General features: G+C 38.7%; 1 protein-coding gene across 1 annotated transcript in view; it reads left to right on the top strand.

Annotated features, from left to right (window-relative positions):
• NALCN (sodium leak channel, non-selective) overlaps nt 1–14,379 on the top strand; it is a 235,583-nt gene that overhangs the window by 5,569 nt on the left and 215,635 nt on the right. The window contains 4 exon segments of the mRNA XM_033051319.1: nt 3,950–4,059; nt 4,061–4,096; nt 6,371–6,436; nt 6,438–6,552. Of these exon segments, the coding sequence (XP_032907210.1) occupies nt 3,988–4,059; nt 4,061–4,096; nt 6,371–6,436; nt 6,438–6,552 (289 nt within the window). The 5' untranslated portion in view covers nt 3,950–3,987.

Here is a 14,379-nt window from a genome sequence, read left to right as displayed (position 1 = left end):
TGATTTTTTTAGGAACTGAATATTTCCATCAGAAGGAGTGTCTTGCACTCAGTGGGAATATTGCAAACTGGTTATACCTTCTTCTGACTCTTTTCTTTTCTGAAGTGCACCGTGGGTCATGTTTATCCCACCATTGTCCTGGCATACTTTCATTTCAGCAGAAGCTGCAAATTTAGTGGTGAGGATGTTTTAGAAAGTGTAGAGGTTGCAGAACATACCTAAAAGTCCAGAGGTAGAAAGAAAGAGAATAAGGCTACACTAATAGATCTGAGGGGGTCATAATTTTCTGTTTAGTTTTATTACTTTTAATTTGCTTTGCTTCTAAAAATAGGGAGAAATTTAAAAGACACTATGTTGCTCCCGAAAAGGTTGACACCTGCAATGTGAATTTTCATTGCTACTATAAGGAAAGTACTCCAAAGAAATGTGAAATGGTTGTAGCCTCACAACTCCATTACATTTTCCTGTCTTTAAGCCTTCTTTGCCCTGCACCCAGTATGTCTTAAAAACACTGCAGCTAGAAATACATCCTTTCACATTAATAACAGGTTGTGATCAAAGAAAGACCTAATGACGTATGTGAGAATCAATGCAGGAACTGCAGGGGTGGATTTGTATCAGGGTTAGGGAGGACTACACCTCCCCATTAGCACAGCTTGGTGCGCTGCTCGCTGCGTGTCACGTGCTGGAAGGAGTTCGTGCACACTCCCCTTCTCTTCATCCTTCAGCTGGTTCCTCCCTGAAGAAACAGTGCAAAAGGGAATAGAAGTCCGAGGGTTAAAATTTTTTACATGCATGGCAGAGTCCATAGAAGTCCAAGGGTTAAATTTTTTTACATGCATGGCAGAGTCCAAAACTGCAGCACATGGAAAAAACATGTTTTCCCTGGTAAACTAAAAGTAGTGAGAACAGCAAAAAAAAGTTGCATAAAAGCTTGAAATCAGCTATGCTATATTTTGAATATTTACAAAATATTATTGGTTTGTCATCTTCATTCTAGTTTTTTTGTATTGATTTCTGGTCATTTCAAGTACAGAAGTAAACAAGTTATTTCTTATGTTCCATAACATTTCCTCCCTTCCATTTGGTTTTATACATGGAGATTTGTTTATTCAAAGCTACCTCTTAAAAATAAGATTCTAATCTCTTTAGAGCATGGTGCTGTAATGCCAAGGTTGTGGGTTTGATATCTATATCAGTTATTCACTTAAGAGTTGGACTTGATGATCCTTCTGGTCTCTTCGAACTCAGACTATTCTGTGATTTCTGTGACTTAAGTATGTGTACCGAATCCATCATGGACATTTATTATGAACATCTAAAGTTCATGTTATTTTCTGTGTGTGGACCAATTAAAAATTCCTTGAACAAACAAAGAAGCACTGGGTAAAAGGATAAGTGGGAATTTTATTAGAAGGGTATGGCTAATCTTCCTACACATCAAATATATAAATAAGCAATGCTGAGAAAAGCATAAAAACAACATAGACTTTACAATAGACTGTTGATGATTATTTGCTTTCTTACCCAAATGGACATAGCGTGTTATTTAGACCATCTTTTATTAAAAAAAAAAAAAAATCAGTAAGTGGCTAAACAAAAATCAGTTTTTCATATCCTGTACCTTTTCTTCTAATTACTGATTGCACTTATTAATTGTCTGTTTATTGCCACATCTTTTTTTTAAAAGCTAACTAGAGCACAGTAATAGCCATTTCCAGAAATAGTAAACACAAAATTATTATTTTGTTATTCACTGATTAATTTTTGAGTAACAATTTCCAAAAGAACATACTAGTAAGAAACATTTTAGGCAGTGTTTTTCCCCCTAAGGTTTTGGGAAATGCAGCTCCCAAGGCATTGCAGTAACTTCTTATTACTATGCTAAATGAAGGCATTTCAAGTTTTCATAACCTCAGAAAGCACACCAGCAGCTCTGAGACTTGAAGCATTTCTGGTTGTACTTTGGTCTAAGTAGGAAAAAAGGTCAATCCATTAAACTGGGAAATAAACAGGAGAAAATGGAAAAAAGATTCTAAAGAGGAGAAAACAGAAGTGGGAGCATGAAGCTTAAGCGTGAACATGGAGAGAGCATGCAACTTCTGTGAATATTATTTCATTCTTCATTTGTTGGAGAAGGGTTATTAATATATAATATTAATTTTACAGTATATGCATGTTTTTAGTGGCAACTTACCAGTTTCACTTGCGCTAAGGTTGCTGTAAATGACCATTTAAAATTAATATAGATGTTAGAAATTGTCCCTTATTTTGTGCCTTTATATCTTTTTGTTTTTAAAAAATGAGTTACTGCATAATGTCAGCTTCTCCGGATGGGAGCATTAGTACAAGATCTCAGCCCTGTAACTGTGTGGTTTGTACAAAGACCAATGGTTTAGACTTGGCTTTACAGAGACAGGAACCGACATCTCGAATCTGAAAGAGAAAACAGAGCAGGGGTAGACTTTGAGAGACTTGGAATAAGATGAAGGGTTTACATTTGCCATAACAGCTAAAAAGAAGAGACAGACAAGGATTCAAGCATAGTGTTTGGACATGAAGCAGCAGCCCATGTGATTGAAAAGGCCAGCTGAGACCAAGCACATGGGCACTACTGCACTCGTGAGCCCACTGTTGCCTCTAGCTAATCAAGGACTGTTCCTGCATTCATGTTACAGTTGTCATTGTGATACTTGGGACTGTAATTACCAGGGCCTGTAGTGACAGGACAAGAGAGCAACAGAGTTGAACTGGAAAAGGGAAAATTTAGGTTGGACATAAAGAAGAAATTCTTTACAATGAAAGTGATCGGACATACAAACAGGCTGTTCAGAGAAGTTGCGGTAGCCGTATTATTAAAAAGTGGACAGGGCTTTCAGCAACCTGATCTAGTGAAAAACATCCCTCCCATGACAGGGGAATTGGGTTAGATTGTCTTTAAAGGTTTATTTGAACTCAAACCATGCTATGATTCTATCTTATACTAGTTTTGACAAACTTTTAGTTGTAACAGGGCGGTGTCGCCTGCAAACACTTGGTCCAGAGTAAAGGTCCAGAACAAGGACCCAAGATACTGCTTTCTTCCCCACCTCACTTTGCTGGGAAAAAAAAAAAGAAATCTCTAAGGAGTTGTATTTCATGGGCAGACAGTTACTTCTCAGGAGAGTGTATCTTCCTCATCTGCTTGGATTTGCTTAGACTCTGGGATCCATGAACTGTGTCTGTGGGAAAGTCAGTACTAAGATCTAACTCGCCTTACTGCTCTCATGCCATGTCCTGAATTGTGGCTCTCATGGCTGAACATACAAAAGGCTCAGTCAGTGCCACCCATGCAGGAATGTCCCCGACTCAGCCTGACCTTGTGGAAACAACACATTTTCTTCAGTCCTTCCGTGTGCCAACACGTGCCCCACAGACAGCCAGCTGTCTGGCTATTGATAGATAATTGTTGACATCAAAAGAAATTATTAGAAAAATACATGTTAATAGTAGTGTATAGCAAAAGGCTCTTCTGATTTAGTAAATGATATTACATCTACTGGCTGCTTAACATTGCCTGTTTGCCTTTGGCATGTTAGGATTTATCTTAGGCCTAGTGGAATAAATGGAATGTCACCATTTAATTAAATGGCTCCAGGTCAAATCCATCCAATGATTACTCTGTGTTGAAGTTCATAGCAATAGCATTCTTTGCATATTAGAAACAATTTTCTGCCAGCATTGCTAAGTTTCTGGTAATTGTTGTGTTGCATACCTTTGTGTATTTTTTTGTAAACTAACGAGAGTCATGTCAGTGGTTTATATTTAATAAAATCAATATCCTATTAATCAGTAAGTACAAAAGAAATACGCATGAAAACAAAATGCTTTAGGTAATTTATAAAACAGTTCAAAATGCATTATAAAATTGTTTAAGTGAATTAATGTTTTCTGTTTTTTTCTCACCAAGGAGGTTCATGATTATAGATAAGAGAAGTTAACTTCAGGATGCTAAAAAGGAAACAGAGTTCAAGGGTGGAAGCCCAGCCAGTTACAGATTTTGGTCCTGATGAATCTTTGTTCAGACAATGCAGATATTCTATGGATTAACAAACCAGTAGGTATCTCTTCATGTAATTGCTAATTTTAATTTAAATGTAACTTGAATTGTTGAAATATGACTTCCACAAAAATTTCTGAGTTATATATTAGTCAGAAACAAATTTTGAACTACAGTTGGTAGTGTACCAGTTAATTTTTTTAAAAACATCAAAGACTAAATAAAATTGTTTTTTTTGACTGTTGCAAAATTATGGGATGATCAACCAGTATTTTCCAACTAGTTCATCTAATTGATTCTTTTAAAACAGCCATCTTTTTAAGGTCTTTGGTTCCTAACATGTTCATTGAAATTACAAGTTCATAAAATGAGCTTTTGAAAAGGATGTTAAAAGGATATTTGTTGCTCAAGTGGTAGCCAGCAATAAGCACTTTTGACTTCCAAATCTCTCATTTTAAAACATTTATGAATATAAAATTGTTATTATTTTGGTTTTTTTATTTCTGGTACCATTTAAGCTAAAACCTGCCTTGAGAAAAAGAGAGGTGTGAAAGTGTCTGGCAGCTTGAAACTGGGGAAAATTTCATTAGGAGTACTGTATTAAGAAAAATGTTTTTACCATGTAAATATAGTTATTATGATTTTAACTATTTTCAGCCATGAGTATGGATTGGGGATTCCAGTATTGTGAATTTCTGGTTTTGCAGAAAAGGCATTTCTCTTAGTGTACACATTTTTTACTTTTTAAAAGCAGGAAGTAAAATATTCTGAAATAATACCTGTTGTTAGTATTGCATTCATTTTCGGAAACCATCTTCTCCTTTGTAGCAAGGATGCCAGATCCCCTCAGCTTTGCTACTGAGTTTCAACGCCTAAAGCTATGTAACATGAATTAATAAATGGATGTTGTCTGTCAGTTATTTAAGTAAAATGTTTAAATTGGCTACTGTAATAAACTCAAAATGTCATTGCAGAAATATATGATGGGTATTTACCTACATTTTCATCCACAATACAGGAGGTTTTCATGGAATATCTTTTTCTTGTCATGGTGATGGACTAGTTACACGTTGCTTAGTGTTTATTGTACTGACACTTTACTGTGGCAGAGAAAAAATTTTGTCTCAGCCACACTTTAATACTTACGTTAATTGTTTCAGTTGAAACTAGGTTTAAAACAAAGTGGATGTTAAAGGGATATTGGAGATCATTCATCAGATGCCTTCTGCTTCCAAATTGTTAATCTGGGCTCAGGATATGCAAATGATAGAGCTATTCAATTTGGGTCAGATATCATTACATTTAAGTGAGTGAACAGTGAGTCTTAAATTATGTGGCTGTTTTTGATTCTTTTGGATATCAGAAGGTCTGAGGTACACTGGAAAATGAGTGTAAAATTTTCCCCCAGATAAAAAAATTTTGATAACTATACTTCTGTGGTTTTTGTTTAAAGATTTTTTTTCTTGCTGAAGTATCTTTTCCTTTTTGTTACGTTAAGTACAACCTTGCCAACTATGATTCATTTTGCTTGCCTGACTTCAAGATGTTTCAATCATGTTTTGATTTAAAGAAAAAAATCCAACCCTAAACCTCTATATTGATGCATTCTGCTTTTTGTTACACCTCCCTTTCTGACTGGCACTGAGGAGTGGGGCTGAGTCCTAACTAGTAATAGAAATTAACTGTTCTCCTATAGCAACAAAACTTGATTGGAAACAAAAGTGAATTTTTAAAGTAGCTGTCTGTGACATAGTCTCTTTCATATTTATTCTTTCTATAGTTTTTTTAGTCTATCTATATTTATTCTTTTCATTCTTTTAATCCTGTGACTCTCACTTGATTTTTTAAATTGTGAACTGATTTAAAAATAATGTCTTCTTAAGTGTTGAACCACAGTTTTCTACAAATATTTTATTTAATCTATCCACCCAATTTATAACTTCAACTAATTCTACTTATTGTCTGCCCATAAATGTAATGAGTTGTCACTTGAAAAAGAAATTGAATTACAAGTGCCACAATATAGAAGTGATGGAATCCTAGTTCTCAGTTTCATGGCTCTTAATTCGTGTTTTCTGAATTATATAACCTCACAAATTAAGTAATAAAGTGTATAGGTGTCTGTATATGTATAAGTAATTTAGGAGTGCTTATTTTTGGTTGAAGACCTTTATATGTGGGGTCATTGTGTAAAAGGACACAGACATACGTTTACAAAAGAGTACCAGGATAAGTTATGGAAGCTAAATATTTGAGATTTTTTTGAACATCAAAGAAATCTTGCAATATCTGATATCTGATTTTGTTGGTTTTTATTTTTTTTTCTTTCAGTGGGTGCACTCTCTACTACGAATTTGTGCCATCATCAGTGTTATTTCTGTGTGTATGAACACTCCAAAAAACCTTCGAGCATTATCCGCCTCTCCAGTATGTGACATTTGCTCTTGATACTCTGTTGATGTTTCTTTACACTGCAGAGATGATAGCAAAAATGCATATCCGTGGGATAGTTAGGTAAGCATTTTAAACAGTATACTCTGTGTGCTTCCAGTGATCTGTATGCTAATGACATTTGGTATTTGTTTTTTAACTTGCCAGCTCTCTTGCTGTGATTGTTTTTAACTGCAGGCAACACCATGGTGTGTAAACTGAAAAGACAGATGGATAAAGATATAGCTTTACTGCATATTTAATCCCCCCAAAATATAATTCAAGCATTCATAATAAGGTTTCCTATTAAGAAAACAGATAGTTTAATTTATTAGTATAAAGAATGAAAGGGAAAATGTGCTGCATACACATTAGCAAGAATATTTTGTAAATGTATGTTGGTCTCCATATATGGACTTAGAATTTCGATTTTCATTTCATGCAGCTGGATGTGTTGTTGTATGGTTACTTTACTTCAATAAGAGCATGAGTTTTACTGCAAGCTAGTAGAGAAAGTGATCTTGCTTTGATTTTTTTTTAACCTTGATGTTGTCCATGTTGGTAAACAAAATGCTTTTCTTATATGTCTGCTGTTGTTGCTGGGCTAATTTGTGTAAGTGGATTGGAAGCTGCAAAACTGCAGAATATTTTAGTAATCGTTATTTGGTATCATTATTTTATTGATTGTTTCTAGTCTTCTGCAAAAAGATACGAATTCAGCTTTCATGCTTAAAATCCATTTGCAGACCTTACTGACAATGTAATTATGGCACTACTGCACATAATATATAATGTGTGCTATGTTATCCTTGCTCTTAAATCTGTAAAGGTCTGGTGACTCCAGAGACATCTGATGTTGTACTTAAGATTTTAATTTAAGATTGAACTGTTGTGTCATCATACTTAATGAATATTAATAGTAAAAGTTTAATTGTTGTGAATATTAATATATAGAAACTTACTGAAATAAGATGATTCTGAGAAAATATTCATGGATTGTGTAAAGCCAGAGTAATCCTTTGTGAAGTGCTGTTCCTGGCTGCTACTCGAGCTCTCTTGTTCAGAGATGTCCATGAAGAAAGTGAAGATGTGAACAGAGGATTATGCATGGGGAATTAGTGATTTCTAAGCTTTTGAGTATGCATAGACCAACTTCACTCACAGTCAAGACCTAGGGGATATGAAAGATATGCTACTGCATAGCCTAGTGTCTTTACTGAGTTGTTTGAATTTGTGAGTTTGTGAGAAAAGAATATTAAGTATGGGCATTGTCCTTATGGGGGACTTCAACTTGCCAGAAATTATCTGGGAGCATCACATAGCTGGTACAACCTGGGCCAGAAGATTCTTAAAAAACTGGATGACAACTTTACGGAACAGGTCCTAAGGGAGGTGTCTCAGAACAATGCCCTCCTTGATTCTACTGCTTGTCAACAGAGTCGATCTCATGGTGGAGATCGGCAGCTGTCTTGGCAAGAGTTTAAAATTTTTGTTGACAGGAGGAAAAATGACAACAAAACTTCAGCTCTGGACATGAGAAGAGCAGACTTCAGGCATTCAGGGAATTAGTAAGTGAGATCCCTGGGAAGATGTTTTGCAGATGCTGGCATCCATCAGTTCTGGTCACTTTTTAACATCGTCTCTTAATGACACAGGACCAGGCAATTCTCAAATGTCAGAAGTCAAGCAGACAAGGCAGAAGGCCAGCTTGGCTGAACAAAGTCTTCTCTTAGGACAAAAGGCAGATAAGAAGGATGTATGACCAGTGGAAGCAAGGTCAGGTAACATGGGAAGATGCTGCTTGTCAGGATAGGGAGAAAATTAATGGGCCAAAGATCAGCTGGAGTTAAACCTGCCAAAACAGTGGAGACAATAAAAAGAGTTTTTGCAAGTATATTAACGGCAATAGGAAGTGTAAGAGTAACATCAGTCCTTAACAGGATGGGAATGGTCACCTCACAAACAGGGACATGGACAAGGCAGAGGTGTTCAACATGGACCAAGGGGATATCAGCCTCTGAACTGGAGGACCATGACTGTGAGAACGATCATCTCCCAGTTATCCCTGAAAATGTTTGGGATCTGCTGCTCCAGCTGGATCCCTACAAATCTATGGAGCCTGATGGGGTATATCAAAGAATCCTCAAAGAGCAGCTCATGTCACCACAAAATCTCTCACAATGATTTTTGAGTGGTCTTGGGAATCTGGAGATGTCTGAGCTGGCTGGAAGCTGGTGAACATTGTCCTGATTTTTAAACAAGGGCGAGAAGATGCATCCCAGAAACTACAGGCCTTTCAGGCTCACTTGAGTGTCTGGTAAAGTTATGGAGAAGATTATCTGGGAGGTATTAAAAAAACACCCAGAAGACAATGCCAGCATAGCTTCGTGAGGGGAAAGTCCTGTTTATCAAATCCTGATTTCCTTTTATGAGAAGGTAACCCACCTAGCTGATCAAGAGAAACCAGTGGATGTAATCTTTCTGGATTTCAGCAAAGCTTTTAATACTCTCTCTCACAGAATCCTTCTGGACAAAATGTCCAGCACACAACTAGAGAAACAGATGGTTGTCCTTGTCTACAGAAAGCTGAATATGAGTCAAAAGTTTTGAGTGCCACAATATAAGAAAGATATTAAACTATCAGAGAGTGTCCAAAGGAGGGCAACAAAAGGATGGTGAAGGGCCTTGAGGGGAGGGCTTATGAGGAGTAGCTGAGGGCACTGGGTCTGTTCAGCCTGCAGAAGAGGAGACTTAGGGGAGATCTCATTGCAGTCTACAGCTTCTTCATGAGTGGAAGAGAAGGGGCAGACACTGATCTCTGCTCTGTGGTGACCAGTAACAGGACCTGAGGGAATGGCCTGAAGTTGTGTCTGGGGTGGCTTAGGTTGGATATTATCACCCAGAAGGTGTTTGGGCACTGGAACATGCTCCCCAGGGCAGTGGTCACCAGCACCAGCCTGACAGAGTTAAAGAAGGGTGTGGGACAATGTGATCAGGCACACACTCTATGACTGTGGGCTGTCCCATACAGGGCTGGGAAACTGGATTCAGTGATCCTTATGGTTCCTTTCCAACTCAGCTTATTCTGTGATTTTGTGATGAATAGAATAGAATAGAATAGAATAGAATAGAATAGAATAGAATAGAATAGAATAGAATAGAATAGAATAGAATAGAATAGAATAGAATAGTTTGAAGGAACCATTGGAAGTGAACTACAATCATAATCTAGTCCAACTGCCTGACCAATTCAGGGCTGACCAAAACTTAAAGTATTTTAATTTTTACTCAATGCATGGTCCAAATGCCTCTTAAACATAGGGTTTGGGCATCAACCATCTCTCTAGGAAGTCTGTTTCAGTGTTTAACCACCTCCTTTATAAAATGTTTCCTAATTACCAGTCTGAACCTTCCATGACGCAGCTTTGAACCATTCCCACTCATCCTGTCGCAAGGTACCAGAGAAGTCAGCACCTCATTCTCTACTTCCCCCATCAGGAAGCTGTAGAGAACAGCAAGGTTACTCCTCAGCCTCTTGTTCTCTGAACTGAGCAGACCTAGAGTCCTTTAGCTGCTCTGCACAGGATGAACTTGCCTCTGATTGTCATATGATGAGCTTGTCTGTGAAGCATGTCTGATGAGTCTGGGCACACAGAATTAATAGCTGTCTGGAGCTGATCCCATTCCCTCAATTCATGCTATAAATTCATAGATAACAACACAGATTATTTCTTTTGTGCACTGACATTTTGCTCTTCATTTATTAGATTAAAATACAGTAAAATAGATTAGATATAACCACTGTTATGCAAAGAGAGTTTAAGTAGAATATGGCTGCATTTATTATTATTTTAACAATTGAGGATTCACTTAAAACTTAATGTCTTGTAGCATTCATCAGTAAATATAATTACACTGAAATTAAATGCCTTCTTTGGTGCCTTTTGGGGAATCGTAGAATAAATCAGATGTAAGGGACCTCCAGAGGTCATCTGGTCTGACCTCCTGCCCAAAGCAGATCCAGTTAGACAATGTTGCCCATGGCTTGGTTGCCCAGATGAATCTCAGACTGCTCCAAGAGTGAAGATTCCATAAGCTCCTTAAACAGCCTACTCCAATGCTTGACAAACCTTATGTAAAAAATATTTCTGGTAAAGCTTAATCAAAATTTTCCATTTTTATTTCATAGTGTTCAATGAGTAATCCTTTTTAGTGAAGTATTTGACTTATTCTTTGGATTATTGTTTCTAGGGAAAATATTAGTTAAATAAAATTTTGCCAAGACCACATTGATCCATGGACTGCCAAAGATAGTGGCAAATGAAGTAAATAAGGCACTGTTTAGAAACCTATTAGCATTTATTAAAGATGTTTGCATATGAAGACATCTTATATGAAGACAATTTGTTACTTCAATGTCCTAATTTAAATGCATTCAAAGTCTTTTAGTGAGTATAGTATCAATAAATGCATTGCCATATGGTTCTACTGAACTTTACCATGAATCAGTATTTCTGTAAATGCTTTAGGAATTGAAATGCTAAAAAACCTTTGAACCATGATTAATGCTAAATTGCAGTCCAACAAGAAACCTAATTTGTGGAGAAGTTAGGCATCATCCACTTAAGTCCTAGTTAATAACACTGTAAATATAGCTGAGCTAGGAAGATTTGAAAATGTCTAATTAACACCTTCTGAGGACACATGAAAAATACACTTTCTTTGGTTTCTAGGGTGTTTTAGAAAAGAAAAGTAGTTTCTGAAACTGCTAGCCTTTTATCTGTAGAACTTCTCTATTTTCCCTGTGTAAACTAAGTGACGAAAGAACCAATGCCTCCATCCAAGAGTTTTGTTTATCCCAGAAGGAAAGTTAAAGAGAAATGTTGCAGTGGTATTGTGTCTTTTATTACTCATGTTTCCTTCTGGGTTATTGTTGCTGTGCTAGTAAAATCTATCCAAACTTTGGGCTGCCTGTGCAGCTATTGTCACATGTCATGAGTAAGTGAACTAATGCTACTAATACATCTCTCTTTACTTTGAAACTTTTATCTGAAAAATTAAATTCAGGCTGTAATTTCTTACTGATTGTAATATTTTTAAAAACAACATTCAAGGACAGTCTGCCTAATGTTGTCTGTCAGCATTGTATAAAATATATGTACAAGCAGTAAAAATTTGCAGTGGTTTGTGAAGTTTTATATGAGACTGAGACAGAATTAGAGCAAGTCAGACATATTCTTATGCTTGCATTCTAAACAATAATCTTCTATATTGAATTCAATAAACATTCTATATTGAAGAATGATGGTTTGGGATAGTAAATGTAGTAAAAAATATAATAGTGTGTAGTTAAAGCTTACTGAATTCAATTTGACATTGGTATTTTCATGATCTTTTCAGTTCAGAATTTCACTTCCTTCAATTGATCCTAGATTTGTTCTCATGCTCTTTAGTTCCCAGAATTTAAAAAGGGTTCACTGACTCTTTGGTTCTGACTTCTGTCATGTTTCATGCTCCTTGGTCAGAAAGAGCTTAGCAAGAATCAGCTGCATTAAGGAAGTATTGCCTTTCAAATGAAAGCAGATCAATCTCCTTCCCTTTATCATCAATAAAATTTAAAGTGTTTTCCAAATTACATGCAGTTTATATCTACTGCATAAGTTACTGATTGATTGGCAGACTTTTGAGAGCACCATGAATAAACTACTCTTTGGGTCTGTCAAAATAGTTAGTGAGTCAACCTGGAACTTAACTGACAAGTCTTATGGTCCCTCAGAATCAAAGCTCACTTTGATGTGCCCACTCATATGTCACTTAAGAGCATGACTATGTGCTTGACATAAGTCTGTTCTCTGATTCAAGGAAAGTTTCCAAAATTAACCCCTCCTTGAAAAAGGAGCTGGGATGGAATTGAAGAAATTAAGGATAACTCTTAAAGCTAAAACATATGTGTTATTACATGAGCATTGGTCTTCTCAGAGAAAGAGGGCATCCTAACCTGTGACAGAAGGTCTTTATTTCTTTTAATCAGTGGAATGAAAAAATTACTGTATGCTGTATGTGCCTTCTGAAGGTCATCTCACATGGGTATGACCAAGGTAAGGATACTTTACTTTAAAGGTGTCTATTGCCTTAATTAGAAGTGTTCAGCATGTGTATGGGGAGACATATTCCAGGTAAAGAGAAATATTCCAGGTAAATTTCTTGTATTAGACACTTGCACTGTGGCATTATATATAATAAAATAACCAAAGAGGAAAATGTGCCAAAAATTATAACAAAAAGGAACCAAGACACGGTTATCTCAGATGTTAATTCAGCCTTTAGGGAATGAAAGATGAGTGGATATCATTTCATTCCATAGACATTGTTAGGGTATATGGAATTTTCTTCATTTGATTTCATCTTCCTTGCAGCTCCTAATCACGGTCATGATGGTATGAGAGAACCTACACTGAAATCACGTTGTGAAAAAGAGGCGTGATTTATCCTACTCCTCCATTCAGGGAGTTACATTGTAAAAAAAAAAGCAAGAGTTCCTTCTGTTTGTTAAAAAAAACCTCTTTGACACTTAATGCTGAAAATGAGAAAGTTTTTTAATACAACACAAGCACTACACTAAATTTAGTACAAATATCTTTTTTTTTACCATGCAGTTGTGACACATGTCAGCTAACAAAGGAGATAGCAAAAAATCATAAGTAATGGTCCTTAACATTTTCCCCATTGTTAAATAAATTACAGTAATTTCACGACCATAAGGTGCACCGGACTATAACGCGCACCTCCAGGAGTGGGCAAATTTTGCAACTTTGTACGTTATATAAGGCGCACCGGACTATAAGACGCACCTTTATTTTTGCAGCGAGAATCCATGTCGTGTGCAACAAATAACGAATCAGTAATGGAATCGCGCAATCTTGGAGTTTACTGGCAGGTGCTCAATTTGCAAACATTTTTCACAGATCGGCGTAGGCCTTTCAAAGGCAGCCTCAGGTGTCCTCCCGGTTGCAGTGGGCCCTGGCACTCCCGCCCGCCCCCGGTGCCGGCTGGCACAGCTTGGCACAACTGTGGGGCCGTCCTTCCCCTTGCAGCTCCATGCTGCCACTGTGCTGTTCCCCATCGCAGCTCCGCGGAGCTGCCGTTGTCATTCCTCGCTCGGCTCAGCACTGCTGCTGTCCCTCGCTTGGCTCGGCGCTCCCGCCGTGCCACCGGTCCGTCGCTAAGCTTGGCGCTCCTGCTGTGCCGTTCCCACTTGCAGTTCCGTTGTGCCGCCATGCTGTTCACCCCTCGTGGCTCAGCCCTGCTACCTGTCCCTCGCTTGGTCTCGGTGCTCCCGCCGCCCCTCCTGTCCCTTGCTCAGCTCGGCGCTCCTGCCATGCCGCCTGTCCCCCGCGGCTCGGCGCTGCCACCGTGCCATTCCCCCTTGCAGCTCTGTGGTACTGCCATGCTGTTCCCCCTTGCGGCTCTGTGGTACTGCCATACTGTTCCCCCTCGCGGCTCCGCGGTGCCGTGGTGCCACCTCCCCCTCGCGGCACAGGGCTCCCGCGGCACCGATGCTGTGGCGGCTCGGGGGGGGCCACGGTTCATGGCGGCTCGGAGCGCCCATGGCTCACGGCTTCTGTGGCAGCCCGCTCCCTCCCTCCCTGCACTGCCCCAGCGCTCCGGGAGCCCGCGCCCTCCTGGCGCTCCGGGAGCCCTGCGCTGCCCGGCACTCTGGGTGCCCTGTGCCGCGCTGGGAGCTCTGCGCCTTCCCGGGCTTTTCCCCTGCACTGCCGCTGCGCCGATGCCAGCGGGCTCATGCCACGCCACCACTGCCCCAATGCCGCCGGCTTTCTCCCCACTAGCCCAGGCTGCGCCGCCGGGCTTTCCTGCCCACGCCCGGGCTACTCCACCGCCACCAGCTTTCC

Source organism: Catharus ustulatus, chromosome 2 (assembly GCF_009819885.2).
Source record: "Catharus ustulatus isolate bCatUst1 chromosome 2, bCatUst1.pri.v2, whole genome shotgun sequence".
Classification (NCBI taxonomy): Eukaryota; Metazoa; Chordata; class Aves; order Passeriformes; family Turdidae; genus Catharus; species Catharus ustulatus.
This window is presented reverse-complemented; position numbering and strand designations above follow the sequence as displayed.